The sequence below is a fragment of the Lonchura striata genome, chromosome 6 (genome assembly GCF_050655825.1).
Source record: "Lonchura striata isolate lonStrDom1 chromosome 6, ASM5065582v1, whole genome shotgun sequence".
Lineage (NCBI taxonomy): Eukaryota > Metazoa > Chordata > Aves > Passeriformes > Estrildidae > Lonchura > Lonchura striata.
The window spans coordinates 14,709,009-14,726,008 of NC_140708.1; the positions used below are offsets into that span (position 1 = coordinate 14,709,009).

At 41.4% G+C, this 17,000-nt stretch overlaps 1 protein-coding gene across 10 annotated transcripts in view; it reads left to right on the forward strand.

Moving 5' to 3' along the window:
* Positions 1–9,087, forward strand: part of GPRIN2 (G protein regulated inducer of neurite outgrowth 2) — a 32,842-nt gene extending 23,755 nt beyond the window's left edge. For 8 of the 10 annotated variants that reach the window (XM_085583294.1, XM_085583295.1, XM_085583296.1 and 5 more), the window contains one exon: positions 6,419–9,087. In XM_085583294.1, coding sequence (XP_085439420.1) covers positions 6,435–8,216 — 1,782 coding nt within the window. In that variant the 5' untranslated portion in view covers positions 6,419–6,434 and the 3' untranslated portion in view covers positions 8,217–9,087. Of the gene's footprint in view, positions 1–5,431; positions 5,606–6,418 lie in introns of all 10 variants that reach the window. The other 2 variants (XM_085583293.1, XM_021536177.3) reach the window with 1 other exon arrangement.
* Positions 9,088–17,000: the final 7,913 nt, after the last annotated feature.

Genomic DNA, 17,000 nt, shown 5'->3' on the forward strand with positions numbered 1-17,000 from the left:
TGAAATTGTCTCCTTTGGTTTATTCCTATCAGGCTCCTCTCTCACTTTCATTTTAGCCTTTTTCATTTTTAGAATTCAGAGTGTTCAGCTCTGCTCAGGCTGTGGGCTGTCCCTGGTCCTTAAAAGTAAATGCTGACCTTCCTGCATGGCTCTTCTAAGCTGCTGGGATAACTGTGGGCACTGTGGCCAGTGGCCTTGTTGTTCCACACTGAGGTGAATGCACAGGTAAATGTTGGAATCTATTCATGTTCTAATCTGGTAACTCATTTGTTACCTTCTGCTGAGGTCAGGGCACCTGTGGCACCCTCAGCATTTGGGGGAAGAGGTCTCTGCTGTGGTCCTCAGGAAGGAAGAGCCAAGGCTCATTAACACTCGGGGTAAAGGGGACTCGTCACTCTGAGTCTTGTCACCAGTCACTGCAGAGACACCCAGTGTGCTCAGCACAGGATGGGCAAGAAACAGAAATCTTTTCAGGAAAAGATTTCTGTTTCTTGCCCATCACTGGCAGCCACAGTGATGATTAGCAGAAACTAATGAAGCTGTGACCAGTGGCCTTGTAAGGGCATCAGCCACAAGGCCTCTGCTTTGGCAGTGCTGAGCACTGAGGGTCACAGCTCTCCTGCTCTCATGTTTTCTAGCCTCCCAAGTGTACTCCCCCTCCCCCTCATGAATTATGGTCCCAGTGACACGGCCCCACTGTCCCCAGTGCTTCTTGCAGTGCAGAACTGGAAAACAACCCCATTCCTTTGCATACAAAGTGTGCACTTGTCTGTTGTATTTGTCTGTTGGTATCTCTAGATGCCCAAGCCAGTCTGTCCTGTAGATCTGGCTGATACTTGGAAATTCTTAGGATGATAGAAAACATTTACAAAAGGGCATTAGCAAAGATTAAACTGAACAAGGCATGGTTTGTTTATAATGCTATTCCAAAATGGAAAGCCTACAGAAAGATGATGGATTAAATGTTAAGTGATTGGGGTCTCAACCTGAGTCTTTATTAATCTAGCTGAGAGAATTTAGAGAAATTATTTTTTGTATTGACAGAATTTAGAGACATTTTTTTATGTTCTCTGACAAGTGACACCTTTTCCCCTACTGTAACTCCTCTGTTTATTCCTCTCACTTATACCTCACCAAAATAAAATCACAATTAAAAACACCAGCAACAAAATTCCTAATCCCAGACACTTGAATCTCTAAGCTTTTTACCATGGCTAATCCTGTTTTGCCAATGCCTTTCGAGTGGTTTGACTCCCCCCCAATGTAAATGTAAGTGATTACTGTTAATGAACTATGTCCTTCAGTAGTAGTAGTAGTAAGGGAGAGGCCATCAGATCTCATAATGCTATCATGGCAATCTTTGTCTAAAGCAAAACAGATCTTTCTTATCTTGTGCAAGTAGTTTTCCACGTGGGCAAGCAAGGACAATTTGTAGACATAAGTACACTCTTATTTTTTTTTATTGTGATGGTATAAGTTTCTTTAAAATTAGTACAGCTCTAAAAGAAATGAATGTCATATTAGATGATGATCCTTCTTATATTATTTTGATACATTAACCATGTATCTTAGAAGTTTAGTCATGGATTGCAGTAAGAAAGCCACATTGATTATAAAACAGCAAGCCTGCAGAGAGCCCAGTGTGAATATACTGAATTGCTACTGGTACCTGAGGGAGCTTGGCTGTTTGGGCAGAAATGCAGGTTCCTGTATGTGCTGTCTTGTACCCCAGTCAGGGGTCAGCAGTGTTTATGGCTAAGTGACTGCTGCCCCTTAGGATCTAATGAAAGTTCCATCATTTTAGCTGTAATCTGCTCTTAACTTTCAAATTTATAACCATGGTATTTGTAATAAGATTAAATAAAGTTAAGAACCTCTATCTAGCAGCCTTCTATTCAAGTATATTCCTTAAATTAATTAAAATGACACTATTCTTCTTGTATAAAATATAATTGTGTTTGGTTTTGAGTTTGGTGTTGTTGCAGAAATTCTGTGTTTGCTTTGTGGAGCTGATTATTGCACAGCAGGGCCAGAATGATGCAAATGAAGGAGCAAATTCAGGACAAAGACCTTGCAACCCCCTAACACTTCTCAGAAGTTGTCTTCTCTGAAAGGGCTAGTGCTGCCACGGAGGGTCCTGGTCAGCATCCAAAAATGTTGGTATGGATCAGATTGCTTAGCTTTTCCAAATTCCACATTTGCATGTTAGTGTTCTCATCCCTGAAACTGGCTTTAATTTTATAACTTATTTTGCAGTCAGATGCTGATTTTGAAAGCATAAAATTAGGAAAAAAAAATTTGTTGTATGATCAGCCAAGTGAAGATGGGTGAAACAGCTGCAGTCATTATTACAAATTGTCTTGACTTGTGGGTTGACCACTGGAGTTATATAAAGAAACAGTAAGTGTGGAAAATTTAGAGAAGTCTCTGGCATTGCATGCATATTTCTAGTAAATAGAAACATTTCTCTGACTCTTCCCAAATTCTGTGGCTAACTTGTGTTGTTCAACATGTCAGGTGATTCTCACTGCCTCACTGTCTGTTAACTTGCTATAGTAACAAAGTACTAAATGAGGGTTCTTAAAAAAGAGGGAAAAGGACTTTTTAAGTGGACAGATAGGACAAAGGGGAACAGTTTCAAACTAAAAGATGAGACTGTTGTCAAAATTTCAATTAAAGTACATGTGTGGAATTGAAAAATACCGAAGGATTTTAGAATCATTGTTAATTTACAGTGAATGTCTTTCAATTGATATCATACATTATATTTAATATTTTGAGACTAAATTTACTGGTGCATTAAATAGGTCAAAACTTTAATCATAAGTCATAGCAAAATACACATTTGTTGCTTTAAAGTAGTTCAGTGGAATTAGTGAAAGCCTAGATCCCCTCATAAGCTATCTGAAGCTAAGCCAAAAATAGTGGATGTTAATTCCATTTCTATCCTAATCCCTTCTCTGCTTGTCTAACAATTTTCTATATATTCATAGTAGAGTAACTGCCTCAAAAATTCATACTTTCTTATTTGTGTATTCAGGTGTGAATTTCATGTGTGAATTTTCTTTCAAATCAAAATCTTTCAGACAGACTCAGAACTTAAAATATATACTTTTGACTAAAATTCCTTTCCTATAAATTATATTTTTACATTTTAAAAATGAAAGTTAAACCAAACAGTCTGCTCTGCCCAGCATGCACAGAGGAAGCTGGTTTGGGTGCCTGTGTACCCACAAAATCAGTATGTTTCTATCCATGTTTCATGTGGGCAATCCATTCCTGATTAGCTGATTCACAAAATGCAAAGGTGTTGCATGGCTGTGACATTGAAGAGGTACAATATTTTGAGGTTGGATTTTTAAAAAGTTTGGCACCTCGTTCTCCATACAGCGGAGGTGTTGGAAGGACCATCCAGAGCTTTCTGCTTCCCAGCCTTTCCCAGAAGCCATGGGCTGGACCCCGGGCTTGGTGGGAGGTCTGGCACCTCGGGAGGTGTGTGGGCAGTGTTGGGCCTCTTCTCAGGGGATTTTTGTGCACCCTGAGCAATCAGTGCCAGCAGTGCATGTGTGAAATGCAGAGTTTGGGCGGGCCCAAGGCCATAGGAGAATTGTTACAATTATGGTAGTGTGGAACACTGGTCTGTCTGAGCAACAGTGTTCAGATGCTGTTGGGAGTAGCTGGTTAGAATATTCTATATGTTCATATGTAATATATGTCACATTGGCCCATGTTTGGTCATGGTTTCACCTGCAGTGGGGCAAAAATAAATTTCTTCAGAGTTTTCTTTGGAGCTTTCCTTGCCAGCATCACCCTGGGTATTGCTTTCAGTGATGTCACTGTTTGGTCTGTTTCATCCATCTGAATGTGTTGTGCGTGAGGTGACAAATCCGTTTCAAATGCATCCCTTCTTTCAGCTGCAGAGGCTTCTGCAGTAATGTCCATTGCTACATAAAGAAAACAAATAGAGCCTTGGTTTCTTTGTACACATATATACAGCGTATTTGAACGCTGTAAACTTTGGAAAAGAGCACTTCAAACTTCCCACAGTATAATTTGTAACAAGATATGTTTGAAGCTTTCTTTCACCTGAGCCTCAATATTTCTGTCTGAGGATTTCCATTAGTGAGTGTTGTTTCATGCAGGTGTGTGTGAGAGCCTTTGCAGGTGTTATCTTTTAAAGAGATTAAATGTAAGGTTTTCACCTTGTAGGCAGCTATTGCTCTGGTGTTTAATCCTCTTGACTCCTTTGAACCCTCTGTGGCAGACTATACTGATATGCAGAAGTGACTGCAGGAGCAGTAACATGTATGAAGGATGGGAATTCACCTTTTTTCTGCATACAGTCCAAATTGGAGCAAACCCTATGCTAGAGGATATTGCTGCTGGTTGCAAGTCCCTGATACACAACCCACAATGAGAATTTTTGTAAGAATGTGATTACAAATATTATTATTTTTTAATGTTGTCACGCTCAATTTAATTTCATGATGGAAAACAGCCAACACAAGTGGATTTCAGGTGATGGGAAAATTGCAGCCTGTTAGCATGCTGACATTAACAATGGAAATGGAATTAATTACAAGCACTGATAGCTGCCTGGATCAGCTGTAGAGCTCTTGGTTGGCAAAGGGAGCAAAGGGCATGTTCTTATCTGTTACACTGCTACGTGACTCTTGAAGCCTGTCAATATCACTTTAAAAGGATCACATATGAGAGTGTTGAATGTGAGCCCCTGCAGCCTCTGTGTCCTTGATGGTAAGAGTGAACTTCCCTGTTACATTTGCAGAGTGCTTTTGTTCACCATGTGTATGTACCTTTCCTGTTCCACACATTTTTATTTTATTGATATAGTGCACAAGAAATTATGCAGGTTTCTGTTAGAGACCTGCTAAGGAGGCAGAGTGCATAGAATATATCTGAGGGAAAGTTGTCTAAAATGAGAAAATCTGGCTTTCACTCTCTACATCTGCACAACAAAATATCTGGTAGTACTTGGCCTGGAAGCAATGCACAAATACTCTGGATCTTTTTGTTCAACACAGTGGGTTCTTTTAGAAAAGACATATATGTATTTGTGTGGGTAGATACAGATATATATGAGCATATTAAAATAACTTAGTTGTATAAATGTTGCAACACCTGTGTGACACCAAGGCAATATGGGTAGTAGGTCAGTGGAAGACTCGATTCAATCAGCAAAAATGGATCTCTAAATCTGGTGAAATTCAAAATCTTTGATCACAACTCCCCTTAGATGTAAAACTGCTAACATAAATTTTAATAATGTATAGGGTACTGCAACAACTGGTAGAAACGAGGGTTTTCTAAAAATAGAAACGACTGAGTGCACTATAAAAAAGGACAGAAGAACTGCAAGACTTTGGCTAAAAATTTTCTTGTTTCATTTTTACCCTGCCTCTGGTGTCATGAGTGTGCACCTTCTACAGCCAGCATGAACTTGTGGATTTGCAGCCTGAGAGCCCCAGAGCACACACCCTTAACAGAGGCAGTGCTGAGTTGCAGATTCACCCTACAGAGAGAGGGGAGTTTCACCTCCAGCCTTTCACTGGATCCCTCTTTGCAGCCACCTCCTGTGGTGCCAGAGGTGAGGACAAGCTGGAGTGCTGCCCAGCATTATTTGTTTTGAGAGCACTGGCAGTGATCCTACACTGGCTGGGTAGAGGTCATTTCCTTGGGTTTTATGTCATCTCTGTCACAAGGGGTCAAAACGACTTTGTCCATACCTGCTGTGCACTTGTGTGGGCTCAGGGAAAACTGTGGACTAAAACAGTGATCCTCTTGTAACATGAAATATCAAGAAGCTTGTTAGGAAAGGTATGGGGAAAAGAGAGAACTTGTTCAGTTGTTGCAGCTTCAAGGTTTAAAAGCGCCATCAGTGACTGGATAACTTCTGAAATTATGATGTCAAGAGACTAAAAACTAATGGTTTTTTTTGTTTTGTTTTGATGATATGGTTAATATAATTGGCTTAATGACCACAGTGGTGAAAAGCTATCTAGTTTGAAAATACTTCTATCTTTGCTTAAGGTACATGACATCTCTGGATGTCCCAAAAATGGCTCTAGTGAGTTTGGGGAGATGATACTTGTTAATCTTGAGATAGTTATTGTTAAAATGTAGAAACCAAGGATGATTTTTATCTCTTGCGTTTTATGAATTGGACAAAAACCCACCAGAATTTTAAAAAATCCTGCACCTAATTTAGGGAAAAGCTCTCTGGGGAAAGTGAAAATGGAAACTGACTGTTTCTAAACACTTAGACTAGAGTACTGTACTTTTTAGAAAGTACTTGTGAACTGTGAAAGGCAAGAAGCCCAAGCAGAAGGTCAGTAGTGATTATAGTTTCCAGGACATTTATTTTCTACTTAAATTGTGTCTTTTCCACCATTTCTTGCAGATCTCTCTTTTTTGCCATGTCATCTGACAGCCACCAGCTCCACACCCATTGCTACCAGGACTCACTAAATTCTACTTGTCCCAGTCTCTTGAATGTCAACAGTCATCCCCTATCCAAGAGCTCCTCAAATCTGACCTGTATTGGGCACTCAAGGAGTTTCGAGGAAAGGCAAAACAAACAGGAGCTGAAGAAAAGCTATAGTAGCACCATCTGCCATATCCTGGAAAACAGGAGTGATGCAAGGAGCGTGCAGAGTCCTGGATGGTCCTCCTCACAGCCTGGGATGATGGGACTTGGATCAGAGGTGCAAACCATAAATGACCAGTCAGCCAATGACCATTCAGAGGGAAGAACTAAGTATACAAACCATGTTCTTGTCACTGAACAGTCCTCAGCGTCCTGGGGAGTGGGGGACACTAGGATGTGTGTAAAGAGCAGCACTACTGAGAATGTTTCTTCAGCCTGCTTTGTTCACCAGCAAGGCATGTGTAAAATGGAAGAATCAGGAACTGCCCTTCAGAGAAGCCACTCTGACCTAACCTGCAGCTGCAAACAGCAGATTCATGTCACTCACATAGAAACCAGTGCTACTTACTCCAGCCTAAGCTCTTCTGGCTGCAGTCATAGTCTGCCAGTGGCTAGGATGTCTGACCAAATGCAGAGATACGGATCAGAAACAAATCAAAATACATCTCACTATCAAAACCTTGTGACTCATCTTCCAGTCCTACCTAGAGACCAACAAGTACCCACAAACACCTTTGACAGTGGCAGTATTCCACGTAACACTACTGTTTACACAGATCCTGGCACATTTCATGCTGCTGTTCTTGGACCCCACATGCCTGGAAACAGTTTCCAAAACAGGACAATGTTCAGTCAAGCCCCTGGGATTATTCATGGGGGTCTGACTTATGGTAACATTCCAAACTCTGTGTACTCCCCCATGGCAATGACAGTTCACAGTAACTCAGCAGGGCCCTGCAGTCTCAGGCAGGACGCCCTGAAGGCAGATGCCACCATCCCGGCCTATTGCCACTCCTTGCCCATCCCATCCATCCAGCTCGTGCCACGGTTGGTGTGCTCTGCCAGTGAGACAGGAAACGAACAGGCAGCACCTGGCTACTTTCATTCCTTTTCTGCTTCAGACATTTTGACATATCCTAAGCTGGTGTCTTCAGTAAGTGAATCAGGCCTGGATGCCAAGAAAATCCTGAAGTGCTGTAACATTCCTGGAGAACAGCTTCAACCTGTTCCACAGGAGAGAGCTCCTCCAGAAGCCAAGGCTGCCCATGTTGCTCTGAGCAGCCAGCAAGGTGCAGACATGGTAGTGACAACTAAGGATATGTGGACTATGACCTCTATGAATGACATAACCAAAGGCCTAAAAGCAGCTCTGGAGCGCAGAGATGCCGAGGTACAAACTCTTCCAACCATGGAATGCAAATCAGTGGCAACAAGCCCAGCAGCTGAAGCAGAAGGTCACTCACACGTGTTCCCAGAGGTGAACCTGGAGCAAGGCTCGGAGGCCCCCAAATCTCCAGTTCGTGAAGTGAGATGGGATGATGAAGGAATGACATGGGAAGTGTATGGGGCATCTGTGGATCCGGAAGTCCTTGGGGTAGCCATTCAAAAACATCTCGAGTTTCAAATAGAACAGTTCCAGACAGAGCCTGCTGAGAAAAGCAATAAGGAGCCACCCCCTGAAAAAACTGGGAAAAAAAGGCCTTTCAGAACAATGATGCATTCCCTGAGATATCCAAGCTGTTGTGCTCGCTCCAGTACTGCAGTGGAGTGAGCACAGCTGTAGACTGTAGGATTGCTGTGCTGCTTTTAAATTGTACATAAATGCTGACTCTTAAGCGTTAACACAGTATATGTGGACAGCCCACATCAGGATGAGAGGGAAAACTTCAGTGAACATCAAATATACATTAAAGCAAGGAGAAGTCCATGGCTGGACCATATAACAGAGAGCATAAGAATATACTTAAATAATGCCATCCAAATGCTCTTGACTGTATTTAATGTAGCACTGATTCCTTCTATGTTAGTGTTAAACTGTATTGTAAGGAATGGAACTTCTTTTTTAATGACACATTTTTTTGAAATAATGATAACTCTTTTCTGTATTTTAATAATTTAGGGTTAGAAAACAAAGTTTAAAATTATGCTTTAATCAAAGTTCTTAGCTTTCAATCACACCCTTAAATTGTTTTGGCAGCTGTTTTGCTGTTAATTTAATAATCCTGAATATAAGCCCACTTTAACTGTAGAAAAAATAACAAACTAGTGTAATGTTCTATGACAAAGAATTGTAACTTTTTTCTACATAACTGTGAAGTAATTTTAGTGTTGCTAGTCTGAACTCTTCCCTTAGCAAGCTCATGTACAGTTGGAGGACACTCCATCAACTTTCCAATTAGTTTGTAGTTATGATGAATTACACTCTGAATATCAAGAACTTATGTTTACCAAGTGATTGACACAAATGTACAGTGTTACAAAATGTACATGTTACAAAGATGACTGATGTAATGTGAATTGCTTACTGAGTGCTTGTTTTAGAGACCTGAGATGGAAGCTGTTCAGATTAGCCTATGGCACCACCATACCCTACAACTCACAAGCAGTTTCGGTTTGTTTATATTAAAAGCAATTTCCAGTGAGTTCTTTTTATGTGCATCTATCCTGAGCAGTGGTTATTTGGCTCTTGCATAAGCCACAGGGGACAGTTTGCACATAACCTTTGCCTGTCTTATGTTCCCTCTCTGGTCTGACGTCAGGCGTCTGCTGAAAGTGAGACCTTGTGTCTTCCCCAAAGGACAGTCCTAAGGTTATTCTGAGTGCCTTGGTCATTTGGGCAGCTTAAAGATTTATTTTCTTCTAGAAAAAACTTCACAAACAAGTTTTCAGTGAGAAACCTGTTATAGTGTAGTGCAGCCAACGTCCAGGGCCTGTTTGAAGTAAAAGATTTGTCAAGGAAGCTGAGAATTCTATTTCTAGTGTCATATGTGCCTTTGGTGAATGCCTCAGATTGTTGGGGAAATTAGATGTGCAATATTTTTTTTTTTTTTGTGAGAGGGAAGAGAAACATTAATTTCTGTCTCAAAAGAAAATTTGCAGTGTCTGAGAACTTACTGCTGTGCAATTACGGACTTCTCTTTACATGTGTGTGGTTGTGCTTTATTGGTTTGGTGTGTTTTTTTTTCCAGAAAATTAGCAGACTGACACCTTAATGTTCATGTGACATTTGCATATCAAGAGGAACCCCTGGTGATTAGGAGAGCTTTAAACGTTCATCTATAAAATCCTTAAATGTAGGACCTCCTAGTTGGAATGACCTGTGATGCATTAATTTAATGATGTAGAGTGGTTCAAGATCATCTTTTCACTCCTGGACAAAGTGAAATTTAATAAGCTGGCTCCTGTGAAATTCACCTTGCATTCAGGAGGCTTCATTCAGACCCTGGGACTTTGGCTTCAGAGAGGTCTGAGCTCAAAATGAGTTTTATACAAACCAAGTGTGAAGCCACTGGAATATAATGCCTTACTCAGGATGCCTCTATAGCTGTGAACATCTAAGTTCTGCTAATGATTCTGAATGTTAAAATTCCTTTTATTGAAGCTTTAATTGGAGTAAGGAAGTAATGAGTAACTAAATAAAATTGCTCTGCTGTTATTTAGAGTTTAGTTAAGCAGTTTCTATACAGGCTTATTTTATGGTCCAGAATATTGAATGTTAATTTTTCCCATTTCTTCAAACATTACACTTTGAGAATTTTAAGTACTATAGTGTTCTAAAACCTTATGCTGTCTGTTAGCTTGTCCTCACATGTACAGGAGAATTAAAGATCTGAAGAGTCAAACTAAAGTTTTAAAATAGCAAGAGTACCTTCCAATACTTTATATCCATACTTTATTTGACATATGGAAAAACTGTATTCTCCTTCCCACCCCTACCATTCCTAGCACCTATCCAAAATAAAGCCCCCAGATGTAGGAAGATGATATAAATAAGACCAGTATCAAACTGGTCAGAAAGAGAGATTTTGTAGAAGGAACTGGAATAATATAGCAAAATCCCTTGAACTCTTTGTCTCTTGTGCTATAAAACCTGGAACAATTCTTGTATTTGATACAGTTCTGGTGTCAGTTATGGTTTATGCATTGGTATGACTACAGTCCTGAATATGATTATCATTCCTGAATGAGAAAAATAAATTACAAGTAAAGGCAAAGGATACCAATGATTTGCAAGTTCAGAAAAACAGATGCTCATACAGGCATTCTGAATCTTCATGTTATTAATCAGGGTTTCCATTATTTACAATAAATAGTGTTTATGTTTGAGAACTTCCTACACTTTTGGAAAGGTTTAAAGTACAAAATATAATGGAAATCTGAGAAAAAAACCCCAACAACAAACATTCATCTGAATATTAGCTACAGGGATAAAACAAGTTGTTTTACTTGTACAATCGAAGTTTTTTAAAAAGGGCTATTTGGATTCACTTTGCATTTGGGTTCAGTTTCTAAAAAAATCAAATGCAGCCATTTTGTATATTAAGTATTCTCTGTTGAAGTGTTACTCTTGTAAATGTGAGAACTCTGTTTTTGATATTTTCTAATTTAGGAAAATCCACATCCATTACATTCTACTCTTAAATATAAATAAAATAGCAGGAAAACTCACACTAGATTGAAAACTGAGTGGGCCAATGCTGAACACAGATGCTTGTCAAGCTGGGGTGAAATAGTGTGTATTATTTTCTCAAGTCCATTTGAAAACTAGTTTGCATTGCACCATGCCTGAGTGCTCAGGTACCAGTTCCAGCTGAGCAGACTGGGGATGCCTTCCCCAGGAATTCTCAGGGAGGGATGCACTGGCACACTCGCACATCTTCTTTACGTTAACATGCAGGAACAGCCCCAGGTAATGCAGTAGTTTGGATATGTTATGTTGTCCCTAGACACTAACGTCTATAGAAGGATTTCATTGTACATTATAGATTGATACTTGATGGCTGACATTGATAATGTGTTGAGATATTAGCTCAGTGGCTCAGAAGAGATTGAAGGTAATTGATACTAATATCAGTATGTGCTGAAATAGTTCTGAATAATTAATTTCATTCTGAAGTAGTACTTACTGTTACCATTCCTGAAGGAGGTTTCCTGTCAGACATTTGGCACTATTACTGCTTCAGTTTCAATTTGAGATAATCTTTGGGGTTAAATACTGAAATAGAGGGTATTATCTCAATGCTTTAAATAAAAACATTCCATAGTTAAATCAGTTCTTTAAAAAAAGCCAAAACAGCACTCTAAACAGTTGCTTAGTCATTGTTACATCAGTTACTATTAAAATCATTGTATTTGTTTGTTTAGTCCTCACCTGAACATGTTTTGCCTTAGGAACCCGTGTTCCACAGAAGGCCTATCTTCCTTCCAGATGCAGCTTAAGAAAGTTTTTGTTGTACAGCTGAGCCAAAAGGCCCCACAGAACAGCACTTTTGCACAGTCCTCCTCTGAGATGGGTGAGTGAGAAAAGGAAAAGGCAGTCAGCTGTTTTGTACTGAAATGTAACCAAGATGTTTCAGGGGAAAAGAGCATCCCCGCTGTATGGATAGAGCAATGTGTTTCTTCCTGATCACTTCTCTGCTGATAGCCAGTAAGAATAATGACAGGCTGGACTAATTGCATTATTGGATAGACATTTAGTCTTTTAAATCCAAAGCAGTAGCAACCTGTCTGGAGATGTGCTGAGGTAAGAGGCCATCTAGAAGGATGTAAGTAACTATTAAAGAATGGATAAGAAAAACAGTCTAGCTTTGCTCTAGGAAAGGTAATGTGTGGTGAGGTTCGATTAAAGCAGAGGCTGAGAGTGGAGGCGAGATCAAGGGATTCCAGCTCCACACAGGGAACAGGACTAGGTATCCTCCAGACACTGCTACTGCCCCCTCTCTCAGAAGCTTTTCCAACTGTGAAATTGTGATGTTAATACTTCATTGCCATCTGTTCCTTTCAGTCATGTTGAGGTGATTGTCTTCTTAAGCCCCTTGAAAATGAAAGCAGTTTATTAGTGCTAAGTAATACTGTTAATTGGCAAGAGAGAAAGAAGCAGCATGTGGGTTTATGAGTTGGAAATAATTCTAATCAACACTCATGGTACCAGTTAAATAACTTAGTGGAACTTGCTGCGTCAGTCTCTTGTGTCTTTCCCCTTCAGGGGACTTTAGGGTCTAGAACTGATTTCTAAATTTTATTTCTTTTCCCTCCATTCAGAACTGTGGATCTGAAATGGAGAATATAACATTCTGTTCAGCTTCTTCCCAAAACAGTTATTTACACAGGCCACAAGATCCAGCTGACCCTCATCAAAACAGGGGAACCTTATGCCTGTGAGCCTGTGTGCAGAGCCCTGGGCTGCTCATGTCTGCAGGTACTGCCTGTCCACAAGTACTGTGTCCTGCAAGCGCCTCATGCCTGCCGAGGAAGGCACAAGAACCTTGTGGTGCTTTCTGTTGATGCTATAATCCGTGTCATCCCACTCCCCTGCCCCTCCACAGGACCAATTCTATGGAGCCATGTGGTTTTAAAGGGAAAGAGATGAGTAAGCTTTGTGGGTGATGTGGACTAGTTTTGTTCCTTTTCTTGTTCAGAAAGCAACTTTCAGACATCAGTTGTGCCCCAAATAAAAATGGTTATGCTCCCTTTTCACCACTGCCAGCTGGATTGAGCATGTCCATTTTCTGTGGGGCAGCACCTTGCCACAGGCAAAACTAGTGCCATGAAGTTGTTTCTTTCCCCTGGAACTCTTTCACCAGACTTGGCACACATTGCTTGTGGCTTTTACTGTATCCATGAAGGGAATGGTGCATATCCTTTGCCCTGGTTGCTTGGATGTCTAGCTTCCATCTTTCTCGAGCTGTAGAAGTGCTGAGCCTTGAGCTGACAGCCATCACATGTACCGGGGCCAATGTGTTCAGATAGCAGAGTACTAAGCTGCAGCTTGTAAGTAAGTCTTTGGGAGCATTAATCCTTTCAGATATGTGACCTAAACAGATGTCATCTGTCTTATTATCAGGCTTTCAGTATACTACAGGCTACACCACTCAGATGGTATGCGAAGGAAGCTTAGAAAGCAAGGAAACGATGCTGCAGACTTCCATCCCCTTCCAGCCACCTCTTGCATGCCTACAGGCACTAAAGGCGGCTCCAGTAACAATGGTATCACAGGTGTGATGAAGGGGAGATTTTGTCCCCCGAGGTGTTAAAGGTAGTAGGATTTAAGGAATGTGGGTCAGGCGCTCCCGTGCACTCCTGCTGGCCAGGGTTACATCTCCGAGCTCCACCTGGCGCTCAGCGCCGGCGCACAGCTCCGCAGGACAGACCGGCTCTTCCTCTTCGGCATCTTCTGGTCCCTGCTCACTTCCGACAATTTTTACTGTAAAGCAGAGATGGGGTCACAGCTTGGGGTGCATTGAATCCTGCCGAACACCCTTTTGTTTGTGCTGACAGTTTTTTGTGGTGCAGGAAGGTCACAGAACTGTCCAGCCCTGAGTGCCAGCACTTGACCTGTGCTGCACTGACCTTAAAGAAACTCCAGTGGGAGCTGGAATTTCTGGTCCTTCCCTTGACACAGATGCAACACCCTCAGTGATGACACAGGCATAAAAAGTCAGGCCTTTTCCCTCCTCTGAAGGCTTTTTGCAGGCTTGTAGGTGATTTGTTTACACTGCCTCTGGTGCTGGTTTTAGTGCAAACTGATGCACTCCAGATTGGGACTGGGCAGAAATTCCTGTGTGCAGGTTATTTGAATGCTGTCTTGTATTCACATTATCTGGAAAATCCTACAAATGCCACTGCCTCAGACAATCCAGTTTTAGAAAAGCTTTTACATTGATTTAAATGCAAGATGTGATGTTATAACTTGTTTTGTTGTAATTTCTTCCTTATTCAAATTTGTGATTTGTGTTTTCCAAATTTTTTTCTTTTTTTCAGCATCAGTCTCACTCTAACAGTAGAATAAGGAATTAATTTACTGTCATGCTACCATAACTGCTTTCTTCAAAAGGATCTTGGGAAAATATGAGACAAGTGTTTCTGAGAAAGCAGAAGAGACCTACTTCAATTGTGTGATGCATGTTGTTCAACAACCTGCTCCTCCACTCAAATGAGAGCAAACCCTGGACCTGTAACGCAGCCCTTGTGTTTCAAGTATGCAGTAGTTCTAATTTTGGCTGGAATGTATGTGTATATATAATGGGGGGAGCTGCAAAATGTTTAGTGGCCAAAGTCACACTGCTGTTTTGCTACAGGCTCGATCTATGTTTGTGGTAGAACAACTTTTCTGAAACAGGTTGAAGCTTTGTAAAAACAGTTTTAGTTCAGTTAAAATTGTTTATACACTGTTTATATGCCCCCCTCCCTCTTGTGTGAGTCCTTTGGTGCTGTGCCTGTTATTTTTGGCATTGATAGGTTTGGGACACAAGTAAGAAATTTGTTCACATCTATGCTGTGACCCTAATTCACAAAAGCAACCCATTGCTTCCAGAACTTCTGCCTTTGGTTAGGTTGTCTGGAGAAGCTACAGAAGAGCTTCCTGAGAACATACAGAAGAGCTTCCTGAGAACCTCTTTAAATGAAAGATAAGGGTGGAGTTAGGTATAGGCAGTACTTTTGTTCAATGTGAAGAGGGATAGAAGAATAGACAGTAAGTAAAAAGTTTGCAGAAATGAGAAATCCCTAAATAAAGGAAAAAGGCTGTGTGTGGTGTGCAGGAAAAGGCCATTAAAACATCTGTTTACAGTCTATATACGAAGCTGTTCGTGTGGGAGTTCAAAAACATTTCATTCCTCTCTGGCACTGAGGTAGCTCCGCACAAACAGCAAAGATTCAAGGTGAGTAAATACAGTGCAGAGAGCTCGGAAAGTGCCCTGCCGGCAGTGAAGCCTTTGGACTTCAGCGCAAGTGGCAGCTGCTGTGCTCGGCTCCTTGGGCGGGCGGGGCTGGGGCCGCCCTGGGGCCGCGGGCGGGACGGGCCTGCGGGAAGGCTGGGGATGGATCTGGCGAACAGTGGGACCAGTGCCAGGTCACGGCCTGCCTGGAAGGGGACCAAGGACACACGTCAGAGAGATACGTGCGAGGGAAGGTCATGCACCCGGCCTGGCAGGGACGAAGGGAAAGCAGTCCCTTTCCAGCGGCAGAGCTTGAGGAAACCGGCGATTCCCGCGGGAGCCTGTGTGAGGTGCCCTGACGGCTACAATGATGACTCTTCTAGAATTTCATACTCTGCCTTGGGACTTTTGCTGCTTGTTCAGCCGGCAGCTTGGTCTGCCTTGGTGTCCCGCTGCACCCGCAGCTGTGCCGGGCTTGCTGTGCTTCCTTAATCTCCCTTTCCGAGGCAGGGAAGGACTGCTCAGCTGCGTGGTGGCATTGCAGAACAGGGAAATCACATTCTGGGCATTTAACAGAGAAGTTAACACAGCTGATGCCCTTCAACTACATTATTGCAGTTGTTGAAAGAGGAACAATCTGAACACAAACAGAAAACAAACATTCTTTAAACCCCATAAAATTTGCTCCAAAGCTATTGCACCAGAGAATATTCTTCAAGTTCTTTGTGGTTTGAGTGGTGCCTAGCAGTACAGTTTTGCAGCCCATACCTAAGAAATGCAGAAAAAGCTTTTAGTTCTCTATCAAACCTTTGTGTTTCCAGGGCATGGGAAAGGATCAATCTCTACCTGGTCATCATTCCCACACTGCAGATGAGCAAGGAAAAATGTCTTTGAGTGTTACAAGGGAGTCAAAGTATGAGTTTTGCAAAACCAAGGAAGGATGGTCTTTATGCTGCAGAACCATAAGTGGAATTCCCATTTCATATGCTGCAAATAGCACTGAATCTTGGGTATAGGCGTGCATTATGTGGCATCACAAACTTCTGAAGGGAAAAGCTGCAGGCTTTTATCCTCATTAACTATTTCTGATGTGTATTTAGAGCCCTTTTATGCATCCAGAAGGCTTTTCTTCAAACTCTTTTGGAGGCTTATTGTGAATACTGATACAGTTTTATCCAGGAGGAACTGCCCAGTACCTCTCCATATTTGCTTCTGTTTTAACGTAAGCAGATTATCCTGTTTATTTTCCCATAAAAATGCATCTCTACCCAACCTTTTGCCTCTATTTTAATAATTTGCCTTTTCCTTAAGCTGATGTAATTTTACAGATGCTTTTTCCTATCTTCTATGCATGTTTGTGTAAAAAGGCACATCTGGTATGGCAAAGGATATGGTTGAGGGAGGAGCAGTGTGTACTGCCTGAGAGTGTACTGCCGTGGGAGGAAAGAGACTATTAAAAGATGCATGTGATTAGGTACCCTTGATATACCTTTAGAGGTAATATGGAAGATGTGTCTAAAGAGCAAATTCTCTTAGGAAGGCATGACCTTAACCACAATGAATCCACACAGAAAGTGTACTTTGTGAAGCAACTCTACCAAAAAAACCTCTCAGACCATTTGGATTAAGATATTGCCTTTGTCAAGCCTGTGGAAGACATGACAGAAACCTGTCACTGT